This window comes from Callospermophilus lateralis, chromosome 13, assembly GCF_048772815.1.
Source record: "Callospermophilus lateralis isolate mCalLat2 chromosome 13, mCalLat2.hap1, whole genome shotgun sequence".
In the NCBI taxonomy this organism is placed as follows: Eukaryota; Metazoa; Chordata; class Mammalia; order Rodentia; family Sciuridae; genus Callospermophilus; species Callospermophilus lateralis.
The window spans coordinates 58,924,223-58,947,938 of NC_135317.1; the positions used below are offsets into that span (position 1 = coordinate 58,924,223).

Sequence of the window (23,716 nt, forward strand, 5' to 3'; positions counted from 1 at the left end):
GGTCTTGAGGGTACAGAGGAGAATATTCAGAGATTACTTTGATTTTTTAAAATTATTCTTCAATTTATTAAACTTACAAGTTTATAAAACTATTTTTTCAGTAAGCATTTGAGTTATGCTTATGAATTTTGTGCCACATATTTATGAGCAAATGTGAAGTTAGTTACTTTCCAGAGAACTTTGATTACTAGTTCATTATATTTCTAAACTTGTTTAATGATGCTCCTCCTTTAAATATTGTATAATTTCAAATTTTTTTGGTGGGAGAGGTAGGTACTTGGGATTAAACCCCAGGCGTTACATATGCTAGGTGAGTGCTCTATCACTGAACTACATCACCAACCTTTTTTATTTAATTTGAGACAAGGTTTCACTACGCGTTGCTCAGTCCGGCCTCAAATTTGTGATGTTCTTGCCCTTAGCCTTGTGATTAAGGAGGATTACAGTCATGTGCCATCATGCCTAGCTTCAATGTTTTGTTTTGTTTTTTTTAATATTTATTTATTTATTTATTTTAGTTTTCGGCGGACACAACATCTTTGTTTTTGTATGTGGTGCTGAGGATCGAACCCGGGCCGCACGCATGCCAGGTGAGCGCGCTACCGCTTGAGCCACATCCTCAGCCCAGCTTCAGTGTTCTTTTCAAAAACTTTAGTTATGCCAGGAGGCTGAGGCAGGAGGATTGAGAGTTCAAAGCCAGCCTCAGCAATGGTGAGGCGCTAAGCAACTCAGTGAGACCCTGTCTCTAAATAAAATACAAAGATGAGGCCAGTGATGTGGCTTAGTGATTGAGTGCCCCTGAGTTCAATCCCTGGTACCCACCCCCCCCCAAAAAAAATGGTGACAATGATAAATTTTATGTTATGCATATCTTACCACAATTAAAAGTTAAAAAATGTTTTAAGTTAACAAAATGTCTCTAATTTCTTAAATGTTTCTATATTTGATTTTAAGACTTTCTTCAGTTAGAAAATTCTTTTCCACTAGGAAACTATTACTCATCCCACATGATCCAGGGGTCACATTCCTAAGAAAAATCTGGAAGTGATCTTTTTTTTCTGGAGAATTTGTATGACAATCTGTGACATAATTGGGACATGAGGTCTAGCATTGCAAACAGGAAAAATTTTTCAAAGAACTGACCATCTGAGCATCTTTGAATAGTTGTAATATCAGGGGGTACCAAACTTTAAGAAGGGGCTGAGCTGACTGAGGCCATACCCAGGTCCCAGTCATCCTCTCCCTCCTTCTCAGGGATTGCTACATAGTCAGACTGGACTTTGAATCTCTCTCTCTCTCTCTCTCTTTCTTCCCAATGGTACTTAACCACTGAGCTACATCCCCAGCCCTTTTTAAATATTTTATTTAGAGACAAGGTCACACTGAGTTGTTTAGGGCCTTGCTAAATTGCTGAAGCTGGCTTTGAACTCTTGATCCTCTTGCCTCAGATTCCTGAGCTGCTGAGATTACAGATGTGTACCACCATGCCCAGCTGGATTCTGCATTTCTTTGGTTTTTATGTTATTTATATGTTTTTCCTGTTTATCTCTGAAGATCAACAGTTCGTTGAGAACTGGCGATATTTTTGCACTCTGGTAAGGTCACAGTGACTTATAATTGGATTCAAGGTCCCCCCAGCTTTATTTGACTTTGAATCAACTCATGAAAGATGACTGCTCCGTGACATACATCCCTTTGAACTGGTGTTCTGGAAACATACCTTCAATCTTGGTCTTGAAGTGAGGGTACTTGTTGAGGAACTCCACCTGCTTCCTCCAGTCGAATTCATTCCTCCAGTAGGACAGGATTTTCTTCAGGTAGTTAGAGTTGAAACCATAGTGGAAGCGGCTGTCCTCCAAAGGTGGAGTTAAGCGAAATTTATCAATCCGCTGATGTAAGTCCTGGAGTGAAATGCAGGGCCCCAAGGACAAAGCAAAAGAGAAGGTTTGTTTCTACAGGACAAAACCAACCCTGCAACCACACTGCACCAGAGCAGTGGCAAAGAAAAGCTCCCCCTACTTTTAGGCATGTGCGTCTGTCACTGAAGGCTGCAGATTCCCTTTTCATCTTTCTTTCTTTTCTTTTTCCTTCTTACTTTTTTGGCAATGCTAGGGAGAGCACCCAGGGTCTCACACATGCTAGGCAAGTGCTCTACCACTGAGCTATATCCCCAGCTCTTATTTTCTATGTTTGAAATATATGAATAATATTCATCTTAAATTTACCAACACTTCTACTTCTATATATCAGGGATTAGCAACATTTTTATTGGTAAAAAAAAAAAAAACAGATAGCATTTTTTTTTAAAATGTGGGGCTGGAGATTGAACTCAGGACCTTGTGCATACGAGGCAAACTCTCTACCAACTGAGCTACAGCCCTAGCCCCAGAGAGTGAATGTTTTTGACTTTGCAAGATGCAACTATTCCATTTTGTCTCTGTAGTGAGAAAACAGCTACAGGTGATATATGGATGAACAGGTATGGCTCTATTCTAATAAAACTGTATTTGTGGGCATTGAAATTTGAATCCATATAATTTAAAAAAATATTTTTAATTGTAGGTGGACACAATACCTTTATTTTATTAATTTATTTTTATGTGGTGCTGAGGATTGAACCCAGTGCCTCACACATGCTAGGCAAGGGCTCTACCACTGAGCCACAAACTCAGCCCATCCATATAATTTTCATGTCACTAAATATCATTCTTTTGATTCTCTCCTCCCAGCCATTTAAAGATGCATAAACAATTCCTGGCATGGGGGCAGTGCAAAAAGAGGTGGCAGACTACATTTGACCCATGGACTATGGCTTGCCAAGTTTTGACATGCAGCATTGAATGCTGTAACTCAATTGAGATAAAAAAAAAAAAAATACTGCCAAGGAGATAGAAGCAAGTCCTTTAGACATGTATTAGGCTAAAAGGCCAGCAGCCCTGCTGGGGGACGTTCATGATAGTTCATGGATCATCTCAAGTGTCACTGTTCCAGGGCTTCTTCCCAAGTGCTTTGGCTACCCCCACACAGATTTTAAAAACCTCAAGACTCCTTTAGTATATAGAATCCACAAAAGGAGTTATTATCTTCAGAGTTCAGCTTCTGCCCTCACTAGCAAGACCATAGCAAGTCCTATCAAGGAAACCCCAGTTGGTTTCTCTTGGGTTTAGTCCAGTTTCCATTTTTAAATTCCTTCCTTGAAATTCTCAATGACCTTTTATCAGCACAATCATCCTTACTAATGTTTTAGTTAATATATCTCTGTGAATGTTCCTTTTCTCACATACTGGGGTAAGCTATTTGAAGAAAGAGTCTCTGGTTTCTTTCAAGCACTCAACAGAGCACCTGCACACAGTAGGTGCTCAAGTGCCACAGAATGAAGGAAAGAATGAGCAGGGGATGGGCAGGCCCATCCTCCTGGCCCTGCTCACGCCTCACTGCATCCTCAGGTGATCCCACTCTACTGATCACTTCCTTCCTGATTCTAGTTCTCATGGGACGGGGCAGTGATTTTGGAGTTAGACCCAAAAGTTCAAATCCTTCTGCTTGTTGGCTTGATCACCTGGGACAAATTGCTTTACCTGTCTGAGCTTCAGTTTCTACAACTGTGAGCAGGGACTGAAGGTGACGGTGGATGGCTGACACATACACTAACCAACACTGGCACTGCCTTCTGAGTGCTACAGCGTTTCATGTCTCCACCTGGGACCCAGAAGAAGGGAAAACATCTGCTTTCTGTGACCTTTGATGCACATAACTGGTCCAGTTGGCAGCTTCCTGCCTGGGCACTGTGGGGCCTCGGGGAGGGGAAAGGAGCAGGAGGGAAGGGGCAGAGGGGGGAGCTGGGCATGCCTTTTATGAGCAACCTGCACCTGCCCTGTGACAGAAGCTAGAAAGAAAAAACTTCCAAGGAGGACTACTCCCCCAACCCTTATCTAAGCCCAACTCATCACAGAGAAACCACAGCAGCGCCCCCACCCTCCCCTTTGTCCAGCCTGACTAGGAAAATGTGCCTTACTTACATTGATCTCCTCATCTGAAGTTTCCACCTTGAAAGGGCGGATGCTCTCATCCTCCCTGGTTATGGTCTTCACCCCTGGCCCCCACCAACCATCTTCAAATGGCAAAATTTCCTCCCTGTCCCGGGAGATGAACCAGTAGATGACGAAGCCCAGCACTGAGGCAAGGAGAATTTCCAGCCACATGATTCCTGCAAGACGAAGGAGCAGCCATCAGCAAGAGACTGGGAGACTGCAATTCTCAGCAGGCTTCTCTCCCCACCCCCACCGCCCCCAGCTCCCTTTCAACCCAATCCCTGGTTTTATGTATATATGTCCTGTGAAAGTTGCCAGAATCAAAATTACTTGTGTCAACCATGCCAAAAATAAATAAATAAATAAAACTAAGAGATTATGAAGAAAGGATTCTTATGCATGATAGCTTGATAGTAGGTATACAAAAGACTCTGCCAAAACCACAATCTTGTACAGAGGCCACCACAATTGCATACAAAAAGTACTTCCACAAGGACATCTGCCCAGCAGCTCTCTGTACAACCTTGGATAGACACCAGTCTTGTTATTAATCATTGTGGCCAAGGATTATTGTTTCAAAATAACAGATATGATTCTCCTTGGTTTTGTCTTTAAAACTTATCCTTGCCTCAACTTCTTTGAATACACCCGTGGTTTTTTGTTTGTTGGTTTGTTTGTGCTGGGGATTGAACCCAGGGTTTCATGCATGCTAAACACATGCTCTACCATGGAGCTGCATCTCTAGCCCCTGATTTTTTAAAAATATTTTTTAGTATTGGCGGACCTTATTTTATTCATTTATTTATATGTGGTGCTGAGAATTGAATCCAGTGCCTCACACATGTGAGGTAAGCACTCTACCATTGAGCCACAACCCCAGCCCCTCTAGCCCCTGTTTTTCAATTTAGGTTGACAATCCTAAAAAAAGAAAAATATATACATATATGTATATGATATATATGTCTATATATGTATTTTCTATAATATATACACATATACATGTGTATATATTATAGAAAAATTGGAAAACAGTAGAGAAAGAAAAAAAAAATCACCTATAATTCTACCAAGCAATGAAAATCATTGACCACATTGGGAAAACATGAACTTGGCTTGTGCATGGCCCTGAAGGCTGTACTTCTAATGCCTCAAGGCCTCTAAGAGGCCTTCTGAGAAGGCTCTGTTCCTACCTCCTGACTCCCCCTCGGGACAAGGAGCTTTCTGGCACAGTGGGCCTGGGAGAAGGGATGAGGCACAAGGCTAAGTGAGGTTCAGCCCTTGGTCTGTCTCTCTGGGAGAGGGGCCTGTTCCCATGGTATACAAAGGTTAAAGGGGAAGTCTGAAGTGCTGGAAGATTAAGTTTAGGTGAGAGGGTCATGTTAGAAATGCTACTATGGCCACACATCTTGGCTGTGTGTATGTTTAATGGCGTTATGAAATATAATTCATGTATTATACAGTTTTCCCACTTAAAGTGGGCAATGCAGCAGTTTTGAGATGTGTTCACAGATATGTGCAACTGTCATGAGCCATCCATGGGTTGCTTGTGGGTCACCACGAATCGAAGCCTAGTGGACAGAAACATCTGATGTCTGGGAATGACCAATGGACATTTTCTCTGGTCAATTGCCCAGGGACAATTGTAAATTTCTATCTCACTCTGCTGTGTCCCAAATAGCACCTGAGATGGGTGTGACCTTCCAAGATGCCAGTCAACCTGCTGGACTGCAAGACATCATGAAGCTAGCTGAGAACTTGGTGACTGGCAGCCATTCCTGCCCTGGAAACCTTATCCCTACCTTTGATGTACCCCCTTAAATAAACCACCGGAGCCATCTTTCCTTTGTCTAGTTCCAGCTCTTGTTGGACTGGATGCATCAGGGGCTCCACTTTTGTAAATATATTTCTAACTCTTAGTCTTTTGTTCTTCACTAATTATATTTTAGACTTTAGTTTTCAGTGGCTTACACCCTCCTCGGCAAGAAGAAGAACCCCCAATGAAACTCTGGCTGTGGCTCCCCCATTATGCAACCATTAACACAGCCAATTTTAGGGCATTTATGTCACCTCAATGAGAAACCCTACCCTGTAGCTATCACTCTTCTATTGCCTCAGCCCCACCCCCCACCCCAGGGCCCTAAGCAATTACTATTCTTCTTTCTGTCACTATAGATTTACCTATTATGTTTCAAATAAATTCAAGTGTGTTTTAATCCCCATTGGTCTGAATCCTGTGCATTTTTTCTCAAAGAGAAATAAAGAAGAACTTATTTTCTACCAACTAATGCCAGGAAGATACCAGCCCAGCACTGTGGTCTGGCTTCTCATCTTCCAACTTCCTGGGGAAGAAGTTCATGGCCTATTCATGTTCAGAGAAACCTGCATGAACATGAACATGAACATGGTCCTTTGCCAGAGCAGAGGAGGTTCTATTGGATATAATGTGGTCAGGACCCAATTAGAAGAAAGGCAGGATGCCCCACCTACCACGATGCCCCAGCACCTCCCTGATTCTATCCTGGAAACTCAAGGCAGGAGGAGGGCCCTGCTAGGAAACCACAATTTATGTGCCTTTTAGTCACTACATGTTACATGTTCAGGATCCTGCCAGGGGTTTGCAGAGGCTTGCTCCTGCCAAGAGTTGCCCCTTTCAGCTAAGAACTTGGCGACTGGCAGCCATTCCTGTCCACAGAGATCCAGCAATGGAACTTCCCTAGAGACCTATCCATGGTGTCAACTTTACTGTCTTCCTTTAGCACAGTGGGAACTAATCTGGAAAACTGGCTATTCCCTACTACCTCTTAGCTCTTTCATATCAGTCCCTTGGAGCCATCTGATTCTTCCTTCATATCCATCACTACATAGGTACTAATGCCATTCAGATTGAGTCCCCTCTTTGCCCAGTCCCCTCCTTGGCCAGAGCCCTTATCACTCCACATTTAGAAAACTGGGAAAGCTTTTAAGAGAGACAACCCAAAACCCGTATCTTAGCCACCAGTGCACTTTTTAGAAGTCACTCCAATCTTCTTCCTGGAAACCATACTTGAATGTTCAACATATCTTCCTCTCTGGAATATAAAACTCTGAAGTTTTCCTAAAAATCTGTGATATGCCAGAGTAGTAGGTATTGACCATCTCAGCCTGAGATGTAATGTGGGGTTGCAATAGAATATGTTGGTGCATGTTCTATCCCTAGCTAAGACAAGCCATGGCTTCATCTTTCAATCCCAAGCACCAGCAGTCCCCATCTGAAAGTGCCCTGTATGTGACAGCTGATCAGATGGGTGGCTAGAACCAGCACACCTACAATTAAAACAAGACAAGGGATGGCTGGAGAGGAGTCCTTGATTTTTTTATTTTTTGGGGGGGGCACAGAATATTTATTTATTTATTTACAATAGAATGCATTTTGACATATTGTATGTAAATGGAGCACAACTTCTCATTCCTGTGGTTGTACCTGGTGTGGAGTCACTACAGTGGTATAATTGTACATGTATATAGGGTAATAATGTCTGTCTCATTATACCATCTTTCCCATCCCCACCGCCCCACCCCTCCCTTCACTCCCCTCTACACAAACCAAAGTTCCTTCTTTCTTCCCTATCCCCCCACCCCACTGTGGATCAGCATCTGCTTATCAGAGAAAACATTCGGCTGCCTCTGATTTTAAGGTATTCAGAAAAGAAAACTTGCATAAACTTTTTCCATTTTTAGAGAGACCCTCTGTCCATCCCAGGCAGTTCTCCCCTTTTGAGAATATGGGGAAGCCTAGCCTCCATGATATTGAAGGCACTAGCCTTCATGATATTGAAGGCAGGGTGGGGTTTAGGGGCTGTGGTGCACAGGCGGAACAAGCAGGAGGTAGAGAGCAGATACCAGAGCTTTTCCCAGCAGCAGGAGCAAGTGGATATAGTTCTCTGGGCACACAGATCACACCATAATAAACCAAAGTTCTGGAAAGCAGGAACTACATCTGTCCTGGTCACTGTCCCAACTCCTAGCACCCAGCACAATACAGAGAGACATTCTACCAATATTTGTACCAACTTCACAGGCACTGGATGCAAATTAGGTACATTTTGCAGGATGTTATAAGGGAACTGCAAGCCATAATGAACAATAAAGGATCAACCTCCCAAGTGAACTTGACCATCTGCCCTCCTTACCTGACTTCAGGAGCAGGAGGCCCAGGGCACTGTGGTATCTTCCTTCTGGGATATGACTGCCCGACTTTCCCTTTTCTGGGCAGTTATTCCAGTGCTTTCACCTGTCTGCTTGGGCTCTGTTCTCACCTTTGATCACCTCCTTGGGAAGCAGAGCTGTGGAGCTCTGCACACAGTGATAGTCTAGAGACTATGGGAGAGGTAGGGCAGGTTAACAGCCACCACTCCTTTTTAAAATTGCACAGTCCTGATGACTCAGCTAAGCTCATGTGTGCACAGTGTGGTTATCTCACCTGGACTTCAAACAGCAAACTGAACCATGTTGACCCCAGAGACATAGTGTTGAATGATCACTGATTGAGTCCCACCTAAATGGGGGGAATCCAGGACAAAGAAAGGACAATGTAATGGGGCATCCTGCATTGCCCAGGACATTACAGTTGTTCCCCCTTTTATATGTTTTGGTTACCCACAGTCACCTGCAGTCTGAAAATATTAAATGAGTACGAAGTGGTTCATAAGTTTTAAATCGTGTGCCATCCTGAGTAGCATGATGAAATCTCCCATTGTCTTGCTCCATCACGCCAAGGCATGTATTCACACTGAATGTGCTGCCCACCCTTCAGTCATTTAGACTTCAATTGTAATGTCTGGGCATAGTTGTGCATGCCTGTAATCCCAGCGACTTGGGAGGCAGGAGGATTTTGAGTTCAAAACCAGCCTCAGCAACAGCATGGTGCTAAGCAACTCAGTAAGACCCTGTTCCTAAGTAAAATACAAAATAGGGCTGGGGATGTAGCTCAGTGGTTGAGTGCTCCTGAGTTCAATCCCCAGTACCAAAAACCAAACCAAAACAGAAAAACCACACAAATTGACTGTGACAGTATTGCAGGGCTTGTGTTCAAGAAACTGTTATTTCACCAAGTATAGGGGTACAGGTCAGCAATCCCAGCAACTCAAGAGGCTGAGGCAGGAGGATTACAAGTTCAAGCAACACCAGCCTCCTAAACTTAGTAAGACCCTGTCTCAAAATTAAATAAGAATCAAAGGGGAAGGGGAGAGAATAGAAGTTCAGTGGATTACACAAAGGAGAATAAAGGGAAGTGAGGGGGGACAGGAATAGGAAAGACAGTGGAATGAATGTGACATAAATTACCTATGTAGATATACGAGTATACCACAGTGAATCTCACCATCATGCACACCCACAAGACTGGTAGCCTAATTAGAATAAGATATACTCCATGTTTGTAGAAATATGTCAAAATAGACTGTACTGTTTTTTCATGTATAACTAAAATAAATAAATAAATATTTTTTAAAAAAAGAAGAGTCAAAGGAGGGATGGGAATGTAGCTCACTGGTAGTGTACCCTTGAGTTCAATCCTCAGATCCTCAGTGACACACACACACACACACACACACACTCACACACACACACCAAAAAAAAAAAAATCCTTATTTCATTTCATAATGACACTAAAGCTGAGGTAGAGATGCTGGAAACTTTATTATGTTGCTGTGTTACAAATGCTAAATTATATTATTAGTTATTGCTGTTAATCTTTCACTGTCTAATTTATAAACTTTATCATAAGTATGTACACATAGGAAAAAAAACAGTATATACAGGGTTCAATACTGTCCCTGATTTGAGGCATTCATGGAGTAGGGAGCTAGGACTGCATTCTCCTCAGATAAGGGGAGATTGTTGTATAGCTCGGGTCAAGTGCAAAGTAATAGATTAAAAAAAATTAAAAGCTCTATCTCTTGCATTCTAATTAAGATAACAAGAATATTAGTACTTTGCTCTGGGACTGTACCTTAGAGTCACAGATCTTGGATTATAAAACAGGCATAACTGCAGTGTGTTAATTAACCATCCAGGAACAGCCCTTTTATTTAATAGCAGGTATTGAATGAGCACAAAGAAAGGTGTTCCGGATTAGCCCACAGTAAAATCAGGCATTGTCTGCTGGTGGGATTTCAAAGGATGAGATAAACCATGGTACAAGCAAATTCGCCAAGGAGCCACGACTTATGAAACTCGACTTTCCTTTTCACTCATTTAAGGCATGAATCAGAGTAGGCAAAGGCCTTGTCCCAAGTCAACTGTGAGGATTAGATTTGTGGCCGAATGCTTTCTCGGTTGTCACTGAACGTGTTGTTCGTCCCCCCTCCCCCCTTTCCTCCCACCCTTGGTTTATTTAACTCTGTGCAGGATCTGGAGCCTTCATATAAGCTCTCTGGGAACCCCGTCCCCAGAGCACAGGTGAGCCACGACTGCACCGGAGCTGCGTCCATCGGCTCCAACCTGTCTCCCAGGCCTCAACACCTTTTCCCCCTCAATGAGCCAAGAGAAGGGGTGGAGCTCTGGAGCCCGACCAATCAGAGTCAAGCTCTTACCCTAATCTGCCTAGCTCCGCCCACACGCCCCTATGCCAGACTGAGCTCCCCAGATGTCCACAGGCCAGGGCCAGAGCGATTAGGAAGGTCAGGTGTCCAGAGTAGACCACACTCAGAGCGCAGTTTGAGGTGGGGTGGGTGGAAGCAAACATCGCCCAATATGAAGAGAGGGACTGTTCACAGGGAACTAGAAGCCATTCTGGTTAGCCACGGGGCTGGCACTAGGCAGATGACAGAGCCCTCCAGCTCCACCGAGCTGACCAGGAGCTAAGGTCATGCCATAAGCATCCAGTTTAATCCTCTCACTTCATAGTTCAGAAACTAGGGAGTCATTCTAGGTCATGTGGCCAGGCAGTGGCACATTTGGAATAAAGGGAGAAAAGAATCACACCATAATCCTTGCATTCTTGTATAACTGCTCCAGAGCAGGGATTTTCAACCTCTGCAGTTTAGGCCCAGGGACTAGGTAATTCTTTGCCTATGGGCGTCCTATGCCTTGTACAGTGGTTAGCAAGCATTCTGACCTCTATTCACTAAGATACCAGTGGTTTCCTCTCCCTAGACATTGCCAACTGACCCTGGAATTGGGGTTGGGGGGTGGAGGTTGTTCTCAGCTGAGTACCAGTGTTCTTGATGGATGGTTCAAGTTTGGGATGCATCAGAATCACCTAGGGAACTTATTAAACCCAAAGTTTCTGATTTAGGAGGCCTAGGGTGGAGCTGGAGAAGCTCTGGCTTTAACAAGTTCTTAGTGGCCATTGGAGCTATGGTCTAGGGACCACGCTTTGAGATTCCTGCTCTAGATTAGAGTATGAGCCTTAAGAAGACCAGGTTACCTGTCCTGCAGCTCACTTCAGGCAGATGCAAGGATCCCACTGACCATTGTTGAATGAATATTTGTGCCTGAGGTGGGAAGACATGGCTTCTTTGCAGGAGCAAGAGAAAAACCATCTCCAGGTAACAGAGAGTAGAGAATCCCAGAGCCTCTGGGGAGATGGATCCAATGGTTCTGGATCCACCGACACTATGATACCACCAGAAATGTGAAATAAATGCTATAGCTTCAGAGCTACCTGCTGCTCGTCCCCTGGCCAGGACTGTGAAAGGCTTAGCAACTCAACCCTCAATTTTTGCCAACTCTCTTTTCTAAGGAGGAGCCTCCAAATAAACCCCCTAACCCTCTCTCACAGCTTGCATGCTGTAATTTAAACTCTCAGTCAGAAACATGGAGCAGCCCTGCTCTGAAACCTGAAGCCTCATTGGGCAACCTTCTGTCCCCTCAAAACAGACCACTGAAGCCTAGGATCCCCTTCATTTCCCACCTCTCAAAGTCCTGTTCTTACTTCTTCAGTAGCCAGCAAAATCTCACCCTTTGAGCTGAATGTATTTACATCCTCCTCTGGGTTGTGACCCAGAGGCCTTTTGCTTTGGTGGGCAGAGTCTGAGGGGATAGAGCTTCCTCTGGTACCACTCTGAGCATTTTGTATCGTTTAACTGATTTCATCTTTAAAACATTCCCATTTTACAGATGAGAAAACTAAGGCTGAGTCACTTGTTCAAGGTCAAATAGCCAATAAGTGAGGGAGGCTTTCAAATCTAGCCAGCCAGATGCCACAACCCACACTCTGTACCCTTCCCTAGGCTACCTCTAGTCTTTATGCTCTGTTACTTGGGGAAGGTTTCTCTGTGCAGTGAAACTGTGTGGCAGGGGTGATGTCCTTTTCAACCTTAAGTCTTCACTGTATCTTTCTATAAAAAGGTACCTGACAAGTCACAGGCATTGAGTACCATGGTAGATAAGTGAAAAAAAGCAAGTGCAGAAAAATGTATAGAGTTAACAGGTGTCATTTGTGTGGAGCAAAGAATACAAACATCCACAGTGAAGATTATCTCTGGAAGTTCACCTGAGACACTGGTAACAGTGGCCCCTGCAAAGAGGAAACCAGGCAACAAAGGAGAGGGTAAGAGCAAAATTGCACTGAATAGGGGTGGGGGGTGCAGCTCAATGGTAGAGCATTTGCCTAGCATGTCAGGCCCTGGGTTGCCTCGCTAGCACTGCAGAGGAGGAAATGTGTTAAGTTAACTTTTGTACCTTGGGAAAACTAGTTTTTTGTTGTTGTTGTTTTGTTTTTTTGTACTAGGAAATTGAACCCAGGGGCACTTAACAACTGAGCCACATCCCCAGCCCTTTTTATATTTTATTTAGAGACAGGGTCTCGCTAAGTTGCTTAGGGCCTCATGAAGTTGCTGAGGCTGGCTTTGAACTTGTGATCCTTCTGCCGCAGCCTCCTGAGCTGCCCAGTGGAAAAACAATCTATTCAAGCACAAATAATTCTACATTTTTAAAACATGAAAAATCATAAGGGTGACAGGGTTTTTCCTGTGAGTCCATTTCCTCAGTGATTCAGACACTTCACAACACCAGAGCCTCACAGAACATGCTCCAGCAACCAAGACTGGGACGGCTGCTGCATGACTTTCTTCCGCCCAAGAAGCCTGTGGGACAAAGGTTAATCCAGAAATCCATGCCACCTGATGACCAAAAGTCCAGAAAAAAATGTGTAACTGGGTAAACTAAGCCATCTGGGCTGTTGGGAAACAGTGGCCGCCAGAGAACTAGTATCCATGTGGAAGCCATAATCTCCTGCTTTCACCTCTGCAGATGACAGTGTTTGTGTTTCTATCCTGGACCTCCTTTGAGTTTTACACCTGTACACCCACCTGCTAACTTGACTTTCTCAGTGTCTCCAAACCTGCGGTGCATCTGAAGTTGCATTGTGCGTTTGTCCCCTAAACTGTACTTCCTTTCAGGGTTCTCTCTCACAGCAATTGGGACTCTCTCCAAGTGCCAAGCCCAAGACCAAGGAGAGATCCTTGAAACCCTTCTCCTTCATGCCATCCACATATATCACATATCACCAGCAAGTTCCTGCAGCTCTATTTCCAAAATACATCTCGAATTCATCTCTGCCACCACACCCCAATCCAGGTGCCTGTGGCCTCTCCCCTGGACTACTGTAAAGCCCCCTGCCTGGTCCCCTTACCCTGGCTTTGTCCTTCGAACACTCTGCAGCCAGAGTCATATTTTGGACTTGACCTTGTCACACCCCAGTTAAAATCCTTGGAGAGCTCCCCAATCTCCTTGAGACGAAGCAATACTGGTAAATGACCTTCAAGGCCTGGGCCCAGCCACCCCCCTCTGCACCACTGCACCTTTAGTTTTTGGGCTTTTTATTTTTTATAGTTGTAGATGGACAGTGTGCCTTCATTTATTTATTTTATGTGGTGCTAAGGATCGGACCCAGTGCTTCACACATGCTAGGCAAGCTCTGCCACTGAGCTACAGCCCCAGCCCAGGTCCTTCAGCTTTTTCCCTCCCTCCTACCACAGGGCACCTGAAAGATTGTTCCCTCTCAACCTCCTTAATTTCTACTCATCCTTCGGATTTCAGACCAAGCATCTCTCCTTCTGAACAATTTCTCCTGACCTATTCCAACATGATGCACCTGTAATTTCTGGCCGTTGTCACTGCCACACTTGTCTTTGTGACTGTGTAACTAATATAGCCTCCCCTACTACACTGAAGTGCCATTGGGGTACTGACCATGTCTGCTTTGGCTCCCCTCTGGATCCCCAAGGCCTGGCATTTTTTGGATGCTCAGTAAATATTTATTGAATGAATATAAAATTTCTTTGGATAGCAATGTAGAAAATTATAAGAACTTCTGTACAAAAAAAAATGGCTGAATTTTCCTTGAAGAGTAATAGACAGCTTGCTTTTCAGTATATTTTATAGAGAAGGATCATAAGATGCAGGAAAAGCTTGAGTGGATAGCATGTGGCAAGTTTTCCCCCAAGAAGACTAGACAGCCAGTGTTGGAGACCCACTGCCAATTTCAGGGTTTGATCTAAAAAGATGAGGATCAGACTCAGCTGCCCTCTGAGGGAGACTCCCCTCCCTCAAGGCACGAGTTGGAAAATGCTCCTAAAATCTTAATAAAGTACTAGCTGACCATGACTCAGCACATATGTGGTCTTGGCTAAGCACCTTACAGGGCTGACTGCCCAATTGTTTTTCCAGAACAAAGGCCAAGAGGGTGCACAGCCCTGCCACCGCTGAGCAGGGCCAGGCTCTGGCTCTATCTACATGTGAGGATTCCTCTCTCTGTACAGCGGTGTGACATTTTCTGATGGTGACTCAGATTCACAGTAGTGTCAGAACCTTGTGCTCCTCCTGGGAGATGTCTGCCACTTTGGGGTAGGAAACTGTGGGGGCAGAAGGAGGCTAGGAAAATCCGTGGCGCCTCATGCCCCTCAGATGCCATGCCAGAAAGGTGGGGCTCAGAGGGTCTACAAAGCTTCCTCACCCAGGCCCCAAGCCTGTCTCCTCCCAATCCTCCCTGGCCCCCCAGCCTGTCCTCTTCTCCCTGGGGGAAGGAGAGGAACACCCAGTGAAAAGAGGGAAACAGATGGCTTCTCCTTCATTCCAGGCTGGCCTGCCAAGACAACCCAGAACAGGACTGTTTCCACAGCTGACTCCCTGTTAGCAGCTGCCCAAGCCTCGGGCTCCTGGGGACTTCCTGATAGAACAGCCCTGCTGGCTCCAGCTACAAGCTGGCCCAGGAGGGGTGAGGCAAACCCTGTGGGGACCTTCCTGGAACTCTGTAGAACCCAGCCAGGGAACAGCCTCTCCCCTCTCAGCCACTGCCCCTGAACCTTGGTGGCTGGGCCATGGAAATTGTTCTGCACTAGCCAAAGGCCTTGTTTATCTCCATGCAGGACTGGGAGCCAAGCCTGGAGAACAGCTTAGAGCTAGCAAAGGAGAGAAAGTGCAAATAAGTTTGTAGGCAAAACCAAACAGGAGTGAAAAAGAGTGAAAACATTGTGGGGGACAACCTCCTGGGGGAGGGAGGACTCAGGGAAGGGAACATTGCCATCTCCTCTGGAGGGTCTCCCCGTGCCCCTGACTTCTACATGTCAGGAGGGACAGATAGAAGGCACGCAATTTGGTACTGCACAGTGATGAAGATGGGTGGGGCATCAGGAGCCAGCATAGCTGGTGACCAGGTCTTCACAGCCTGCTCTGAATCCCAGCCCTGCCACTTGCCAGCCATGGTACCCCAAGACAGTGACTCTGCTTCTCCAGGCCTCAGTCTCCATCACCTGAAGTGAAGGGTCTGGCTGGAGGAAGGGGAGGACCACGTGGGTGGGCTGGCTGGCCCTGCAGCATCTACAGAGGGGACAGATACTTTCACAGTGTTTAAAGGCCACTCAAATTCATTTATACAACCTAAGATAAAGTCAACCTGGCGGGGAAACAGATTACATTTATTGGGAGCTAATTAGGATTGTGATCCAGGAAAATAGATTCAAGAGGTCTTGAAAATATGCTTTGGGGTTTTATAAAATAGTGGCTGTATTTATAGCTTTAAACCACAGGAGCCTGGAAATTAGAGGATTTGATAGTCAGGAATTAGGATTGGTGCTGTCAGAAGTTAAACTGTTATGTACAAAGTGGTGTGGGCTGGATCTGTGGGTGCCTGGGTGGGGTGTGTCTGTTGTATAGAAGGTCAGCAAAGTTTAACAATGTTTCAAAGATCAATTGGCACTCAGACATGGTCATATCTGTGGCTTAGTTCAAAGGCTTAGTTGCAGATGTGTCTGAGATCTGATTAATAATGGCCTCCCAACTCTGTTTTAAGGGCCTGAACCAAAACTACTCAATTTTTGTACACAAATTTTTAGTTCTAGATAGACACAGTATCTGTATTTTATTTATTTATTTTTATGTGGTGCTGAGGATCAAATCCAGCGCCTCACATGTACTAGACAAGCGCTCTACCACTGAGCTACTACCCCAGCTCCTCAAAGTACTCCATTAAAAAAAAAATTATTTTTTGGCTAGAACCCAGGACCTCATGCATGCTAGGCACACTACCTCTGAGCTACACCTAAACCCCATTTTTATTTTCTTCCCCTTGATACTTCCATGCAGGTTTTAAGTCCTATAATGCAAGAAGGGTAAGAGACTCCAACTTGTAAGGTTCATGTGTGAATGCTCTGGAGTTTCATTTGAAGCCCTGTCTCATCTCATACTGCCAATTAAAATATGAGCTACTCTGTTTTCCACCGGTTTTAAATTACCAGGGGGTGGGGTGGGGAACCAAGTGGAGCAAGTTCATGACCCATCAGGGAAAAGCATTCCTTTCTGTGGACTTTCAATCCTTGGCACTCTCTGAGCAGAGACTCCTATTTCTGTGGATAATAGGAGTGGGCCATCTAATACACCTACTTGATTTCCTTCCCACCATTAGCCACACTCTGCACCTCTCTGCCCTAGCTGGTTTTCCCCCCCACAATGTGCTTGCTGGTCTGAAAACTTCCTCAATAGCGTGTAACGAGATAGCTATTGTAACTGGGCCTCACGGAGCAACCTGAGCAGGCTTTCTTGTCTGGAACAGTATTGAGAGTGCTAGCTGTGCTTTATGGCCAGCAGCCCTCAGGACTAGGGTCAGAGTCCCCAGGAATGCCCTCTGGGTTGTTGCTATCCTGGTGGGGGTTAGTTTGAAGGTAGGCTGGTGATGTGCCTCAGTGGTACAGCATTTGCCAAGCATCTATGTGGCCCTGGGTTCGTTCAATCCCCAGCATCGCAATAAAAAACTCTTGAGGCAACTCTGAAATAAAGATGTTCCACTGTGTCCCTGAGAACAGCCTTCCAGAGACAGTCTGGAAGTCCTGTTCTGTGGGGCACATAAAGGGAAGGGGGCAAGTCTGCTTTTCCCTCAATGCTAACTCTGGAAATGGGAAACTCAATGCTATCTGGAAAAATGGGAAAGTATATGCACTGGGCCCAAAGTATTTCTCATACTTTCCAAAAGCTCTAAGTCTCTTCAGCCCTAATAGAAGCAGGTAGTAACACGTGTGACTGCAAAATCAGCCCCAGTGCAGCCCAGGCTGCTCCTCCACAGGGAAAGCCAAGCTCAGCCTGAGCTGCAGAGGACTAACCTCCTCAGTTGGGTGGAGGGCTGGAGGCTGTCCACTCCCAGCCTCTCTGAAGTGTACTTCATGGTTCTCTGATGCTCTATGAAGGCACAGGAACCTTCTGCTCCTGGTCATGGCTTCTCACAGCCTTCACAGGTCATGGGGCGGAGCCCAAGGCCCAGCTAAGCCAGATATCCAAGCACAACACAGGGACACTCGACCCTTCCAGGGCTTTGATATGTGTCTGGACAGCCACCACCTCTGTGAGGAAGACCAGAGAAGCCCTGGACTGTGACACCGGGGGGAGGAAGACCCTTACCTCATTGTTTCGTGTAATACAATTGCCCAGAAGTAAGAGATAGCTTTTTCTATTTTAAAGAGAATTAAAAATGAAGCTCAGAGAGTTTTTGTTTGTTCCAGTTATCCCAGCTAGTAAGATCCAAAAAGACATTCATATTCTGTCTGTTCATCAACCTTCCCAATTGCTAAATGCAGCAAAAATGCCTGCTTCTGACCTGAATAAGATTCATGGTCTCAGTTGTAGGTTAACTAGAGCATTTTCTAGAAAGTCTTTTAACCCCTCATAGAGGAATATTAATTTTTTTTTCCTTAATGTGAGCCCCCTCAATTAGTCATGGGACAACCTAACTTGTGGCTTTGCAATGGCTGGATTATGCACTAAAAAGGGCTACCCTGCCATTCAACAAAAGGAGAGACACAGGCAGGGGGTCAGTGGGCCTCCAGATCTGGCTGAAGGAATGGTTAGGGCCAGACTGTGAGAGAGTTAACACTGATCTCTGTAGGGAGAAAGGATGACCCTCCCCCAAGAAAGTAAATAAACCATGATGGCAGAGGAAGCAGAGAGCCTGATTTCACAATCCTGTTTTTAGTTATATAACCAAGGATAGGACTATACAGCTTTTCCTGGGGCACCCACCAACACCCCCTCAGGAGAGGGTATGGCTGAATTCTAGGCAAAGCTTTGGTTCCCTTTAGGGGGAACTGCTGGGGAACTACTTCCTGTTGCTGCCTCCCCTCTACCACGCAGCCCACAGGAGTCTCTGCTAAAGCCCTTAGGCTTGACTGCACAACCACCAACCAGTGACCTTGGATAGCCAGCTGGGCTGGGCAGTGACCCTCCTGTCTCTCTCTACCCAGAGCCCTTGACCTCTGTCTCAGGCTTGTTGTCCCTCACCCCAACTCGGAGCCAAGGTCTTTATTTGCAGCCGTCCTTAGTGCAATAGGTTGTTGGACCACAAAGCCCTTAACCAAACTGACCACTCCCCGCCTACACATTTCCTATCCTTTTGGGCTTCTTAACCACAGAATCATCCCATAATACAGCTGCAAGGAAACTTGCCAATTGTCAGGGCTGACTCCCTCATTTTACCAAGGAGGTCCAGGGAGAGGACCCATTTTAATTGTTGAGCTGAGACTTGAGCTGAGTCTTCTTCCTAGGCCCTTCCTCTTTTAACATCACCATCACTCTGTTACTTCTCAAAGGATTGAACTGATTGGTAGGATCTGTGACCTTAGCAGAGCTGGGCTTTGAGCACAAGATTCTAGAGGCCCCTCAAAGAGCATGCCCTCCACAGCAGTGCTCACTCCAGTCCCAAGTGGCTGTGCTCTGTGCTCTGTCCTCAGCAGCGGTGGCCAGCACATACTGCCCACTCTTATTTTTACACTCAGCTGTGCTCATGCTTTTGAGTCTCTCTGCAGGAGAACTGAGAAATAGTCTGAGGACAGCCTCTATTGTTCACTTATCTGAACCTGGGCCAAGATACCAGGGAAAAAAAAGAATCAAGGTGAGAGGTGAGCAGTGACCATGCCTGGGCATGTTTGCTCTTCAATGGATGGGTGAAGAAACACTCACATGGTGATGGAGGAGCTCCCTGTGGGTCCCACTTGCGTGAATGTGGATGTAAGGCAGGAACCTAGCACCACCCGAGGCTCGGGAGAGGCACTCCACTTCCTCCCATTGTCAGGATGCCCTTTCTCTAAAGGTCCCTCTGCCCACAGAGCCCTCACTCAGGGCTCACCACGACATCCCCACATCTGTAAGCCTGCAGCCAGCCTGCTTAAGGCATAGCTGAGAGGCAGTGGGATCACCCAGGGAGCATGGAAGTAGTTTGTTGTGGATGGTGTTGGGTTTCACTCCCTTGTGGAGCAGTTATTTTCTGTGGAAGGTCTTCTTTTTCTGGAAAGAGGGGTGCAGTAGTAGCTTGGAGTCCTCACTTACAGGCTGGGCTAGTTTATCCCGTGGGTGATTCAGACCAGCTTGGCCCATACGCTATGCTACAAACCTGGACATAAAATCATCCATGCCAGGCACACTCGTGTCTCATGGGTCTTACTCTTCTCTTGGCTTTCTGCAGCCAGCCCAGATCCCTAGCTCCCCAGATATAATGGAACATAAGGCCCTCTTTTCACCTAACACTCCCTTTATCTTTAATGCTTTATTTTTTTTTCCATAGCACATTTCATCTTCTAGTATAATTTATATCTTACAATTTTATTTACTGCCCCCACCAAAACAAACAAAAACACTACAGACTCAATGAGGGCACATTCCCTGCTGTGCTCCAGTTTCTAAGCATTGTCCACAATTCCCAAGAAAACATGAAATCATCACATGACCTTCCTCAAAATTGAAATTTAGGAAAGAAAAATTTTGCTGAACACACACAGTCCCCCCCCCCCCCCCCCCCCCCCCCCCCGACTAAATCAGCCCAAGTGGGGCCAGTAAAGGCTCCTCCTCTCTGAAAAAAGCAACCATCACACCAGAAAACAATGTTACTCTCTGGGGTGGTGTGGCTTCCTGAAACTGTTTATTTTCGATTTTGCAGAAATCCGAGGAGGCTGCAGAGCAGCACAGGAAAAAAAAACAAAAACCATAAATCCTCAAATGTCGTGCTCAACAATTTCCCATAGTACAGGTCATAAATTGCAACAGAGGCACTGCCCTGAGGTTATGTGCCAGAAGCTTGGGTACCCCTTCTCTCACACCCACACCCCGCCTGCTGAGCCCCCAGATCCTTTAGTGCAAGCGGGGACGGGAGTGTTCAGGGGCGGATCTAGGCCTTGTGGAGCCTCAAGTGTAAACAACGGAGGTGGGGAGTGGGGAAGAGGCGGGGCGAGCCAGAAGTTTGAGCAGGATGGCTAGGAATAAACCTGAACTTGCCAGAGAGGGAGGCAGACCCAACTCGGGTCTCTGCCGCGCTTTCCACAGATGGCTCACAGCCCCTGTCTTCTAGGACACTAGAACTCTTAACCTCCGGCGGGTCTCCTCTTGCTTGCGCCGCGCGCTGTGCTGCTCTCCCGAGGGAAGTGGAGAGGAGCGGGTGCTGGACAGCGATGACAATTAGACATCTTTCAATGTGATCAGTATTAGGACTTGAGTGACAAGTTCATTTCACTGTGGAAGCGTGACGCACCCCTGGAAGCAAGGGGACCCGTGTGCATTCCTCTGTCAGCAGCCCTAGGATGGCCACCCTCCGTCCCGGCCCTGGAATTCCTAACCCAAAGTCCCAAACCGGCTGAGGCCTCTTCCCCCGGGATGCGTGCACTTGCGGGCCAGACTCCGGATGGCTGTGTGCGAGGGGCGCCAAGCAAAGCCCTTCGGTTCTGGGAGGTAGCCGGGGTGGCTGGCCCCAGAAGTATGAAGTGACCTGCAAGTCCTACTGCACTCTTGGCGCGAAGGCGTAAGCGGACCGCGATTCCCAGCCCTCCGCCCTCCGCCCTCCGCCCTCCGCCCTCCGCCCCCGTTGCGGTTCCCGCGCGCGCGCGGACCGGCATCCGCATCTGCGTCCTAGGAGCGCGGGCCCTGGCTGTCCCGGGAGCTTACGGTCTCGGATTGCGGGCTCCGGAGGCAGCAAGCGTGTGGTCCCTCCGACTCCCCAGCTCCTCCTGGGCCTGTCGGCTGGCCTCCGGGGTACAGTCTCCGCCCAGACTCGGCCTCTGACACAGGGGGGCGTTCCCTAGCCAGGCCTACCCTGGTTCTGTCCCGCCCCGCCGGGTTACCTGAGCGACGCCAGGAAGTCTCACCTCCCCGACCATCCATCTGCGCTTGGGAAAAACTCTTCTCAAAGGGGCTGTCCGGGGACCCGATACAGAACTGGAGACAAATGCTTATTTATTTATTTATTTAAAATTTAAGTTGTCGATGGACAGTTATTTTATTTATTTACATGCTAGGTAAGCACTTTCATCTTTCTAGCAATTCATTGTTGTTTGTATTTTACAAAGGTACTGGTCTGTGATGAATATAAAAGCAAGTCTGACTTTCAACACAGTCTGAGAAGCACTAGTCTGACCCACTCTGAGGGCTTGATGGTGAGGACACTGCGCGATAGGAGAGCAACTGGGAGTGAATCAGCTTCCAGACAGAAGGAGGTCGGGGCCCAGACTTGGGACTCCTTTGGCTTTGGTTTAATCTCCAGATGGACACTGTTAGAAAACTTGTCCATTCACCTCTCTCAATATCTCCTGAATACCCTGCCAACACCCTCACGTACTCAGAAGTACAGTTGTTTCAACCAGAGATTCTCAAGATCTCATCAGACAAACCAGTCCCCTAGGATGCCTTGTACAGGGCCTGTGATCAATTTTAAGCTTTGATCTTCAGCACAAATAACTTCAGAATAAAGCTTACCACCACCAGCAGCCACCCACCCTTGGTCCCCAACCTTCCTGCTCATCCTAGCCCAAGAACTCTCCATTTTAAATTAATATAGGCAGTTTGGGGCCATCAAATACATTCAACTCATTCCTACCCACAATCTTTGCTCATATGGTGCCTCAGGGCAGGATACCCTCCTCCATCCAAACATGGAATCTCCTGTGATTTAGTTCCACACCCTCCCACATACGCCTTCTCTTGCACCTGCAGTCTCTGGCATCTCTGTATTCCTTCAAATCTTGCAGTCTGGGAGAATTTCCTTCCAGCCCTCCAAATTGTTCAATTTGGACAGCTCTGCCTCTGACCATTTCACCGAAGAACTCAAATTTGTTACTAGTAAAACTGAAGTGATGATGAAAATATTCTAAAAGTAGATGCAGGCGATGGATGCATCACCACAACTGTGAATATACTAAAACACAGAATTGTACAAACTAAGAAGGTGAATTTGGGGCTGGGAATGTAGCTCATTGGTGGAATACTTGGCCTACAAAGATCTCTAGCACTGCATAAATAGATAAAGAGAGTGAATTTTTTTTTTTTTTTTTTTTTGACACTGGTGATTGAACTCAGGGACACTTGACCACTGATCCACATCCCCAGCCCTATTTTTTTGTGTTTTATTTAGAAACAGGGTCTCATTGAGTTGCTTAGTGTCTTGCTTTTGCTGAGGCTGGCTTTGAACTTGTAATCCTCCTGCCTCAGCCTCCTGTGCTGCTGGGATTACAGGTGTGTGCCACTGTGCCCAGCTAAAAGACTGAATTTTATGGTATGTAAATTACATTTCAAGAAAGCTGTTATTTTATTTAAAAACAAAACTGTCATCACATGGCAACCTCACTTCTCACTTCAGTATCCCCCTCCTTGGTTAACCATCCATTTGGCATAGGCTATAAAATTTAAAATAGTTCAAGATATCTCCAAGTTCAACTTACATATTGGCCATTGATAAATAATATTTTATTTAGAGACAGGATCTCACTGAGTTGCTTAGCACCTTGCTTTGGCTGAGGCTGGCTTTGAACTCATGATCCTCCTGTCTCAGCCTCCTGAGCTGCTGGAATAACAGGCATGTGCCACCAAGCCAGATAGCCTTCCCCATTTTTGGTGAAAAGCCATTGAAAGGTTTATGGACCAAGAGTAGGTATAGCATGAGCTCTAGAATAAGTTACATTTTTAAACAATCCAAACAAAGACTGTTCCTCCGTATAAACTTCTAGAGAGTTTCCAGGTGCTATAGTTTGGATCCTGAGCATACCCTAAAAGCCCATTAAAGGATTGCTCCCCAGCGTGAGGCTGTTGGGAAGTGGTAGAAACCAGTGAGGTCTTCAGATCTTTGGTGCATGCACTTAAATGGATGTGGGCCTCAGTGCCTTCTTCCTCTCCTTCAAAGTCTCTGACCATAAGGTGAGCAGTTTTGTTCTATATACAGGCCCACCATTATGTGCCAACTC

At 46.0% G+C, this 23,716-nt stretch overlaps 1 protein-coding gene across 2 annotated transcripts in view; it reads right to left on the reverse strand.

Annotated features, from left to right (window-relative positions):
* The window catches only part of Ephx1 (epoxide hydrolase 1), a 39,549-nt gene extending 18,022 nt beyond the window's left edge, over positions 1-21,527 (reverse strand). The window contains exons 1-3 of one of the 2 annotated variants that reach the window (XM_076831468.1): positions 21,429-21,527; positions 4,020-4,207; positions 1,721-1,901 (exon numbers count right to left, since the gene is read on the reverse strand). In XM_076831468.1, the coding sequence (XP_076687583.1) occupies positions 1,721-1,901; positions 4,020-4,202 (364 nt within the window). In that variant the 5' untranslated portion in view covers positions 4,203-4,207; positions 21,429-21,527. Of the gene's footprint in view, positions 1-1,720; positions 1,902-4,019; positions 4,208-21,373; positions 21,393-21,428 lie in introns of those variants that run through there. The other variant, XM_076831469.1, reaches the window with a different exon arrangement.
* Between the last annotated feature and the right edge of the window lie 2,189 nt (positions 21,528-23,716).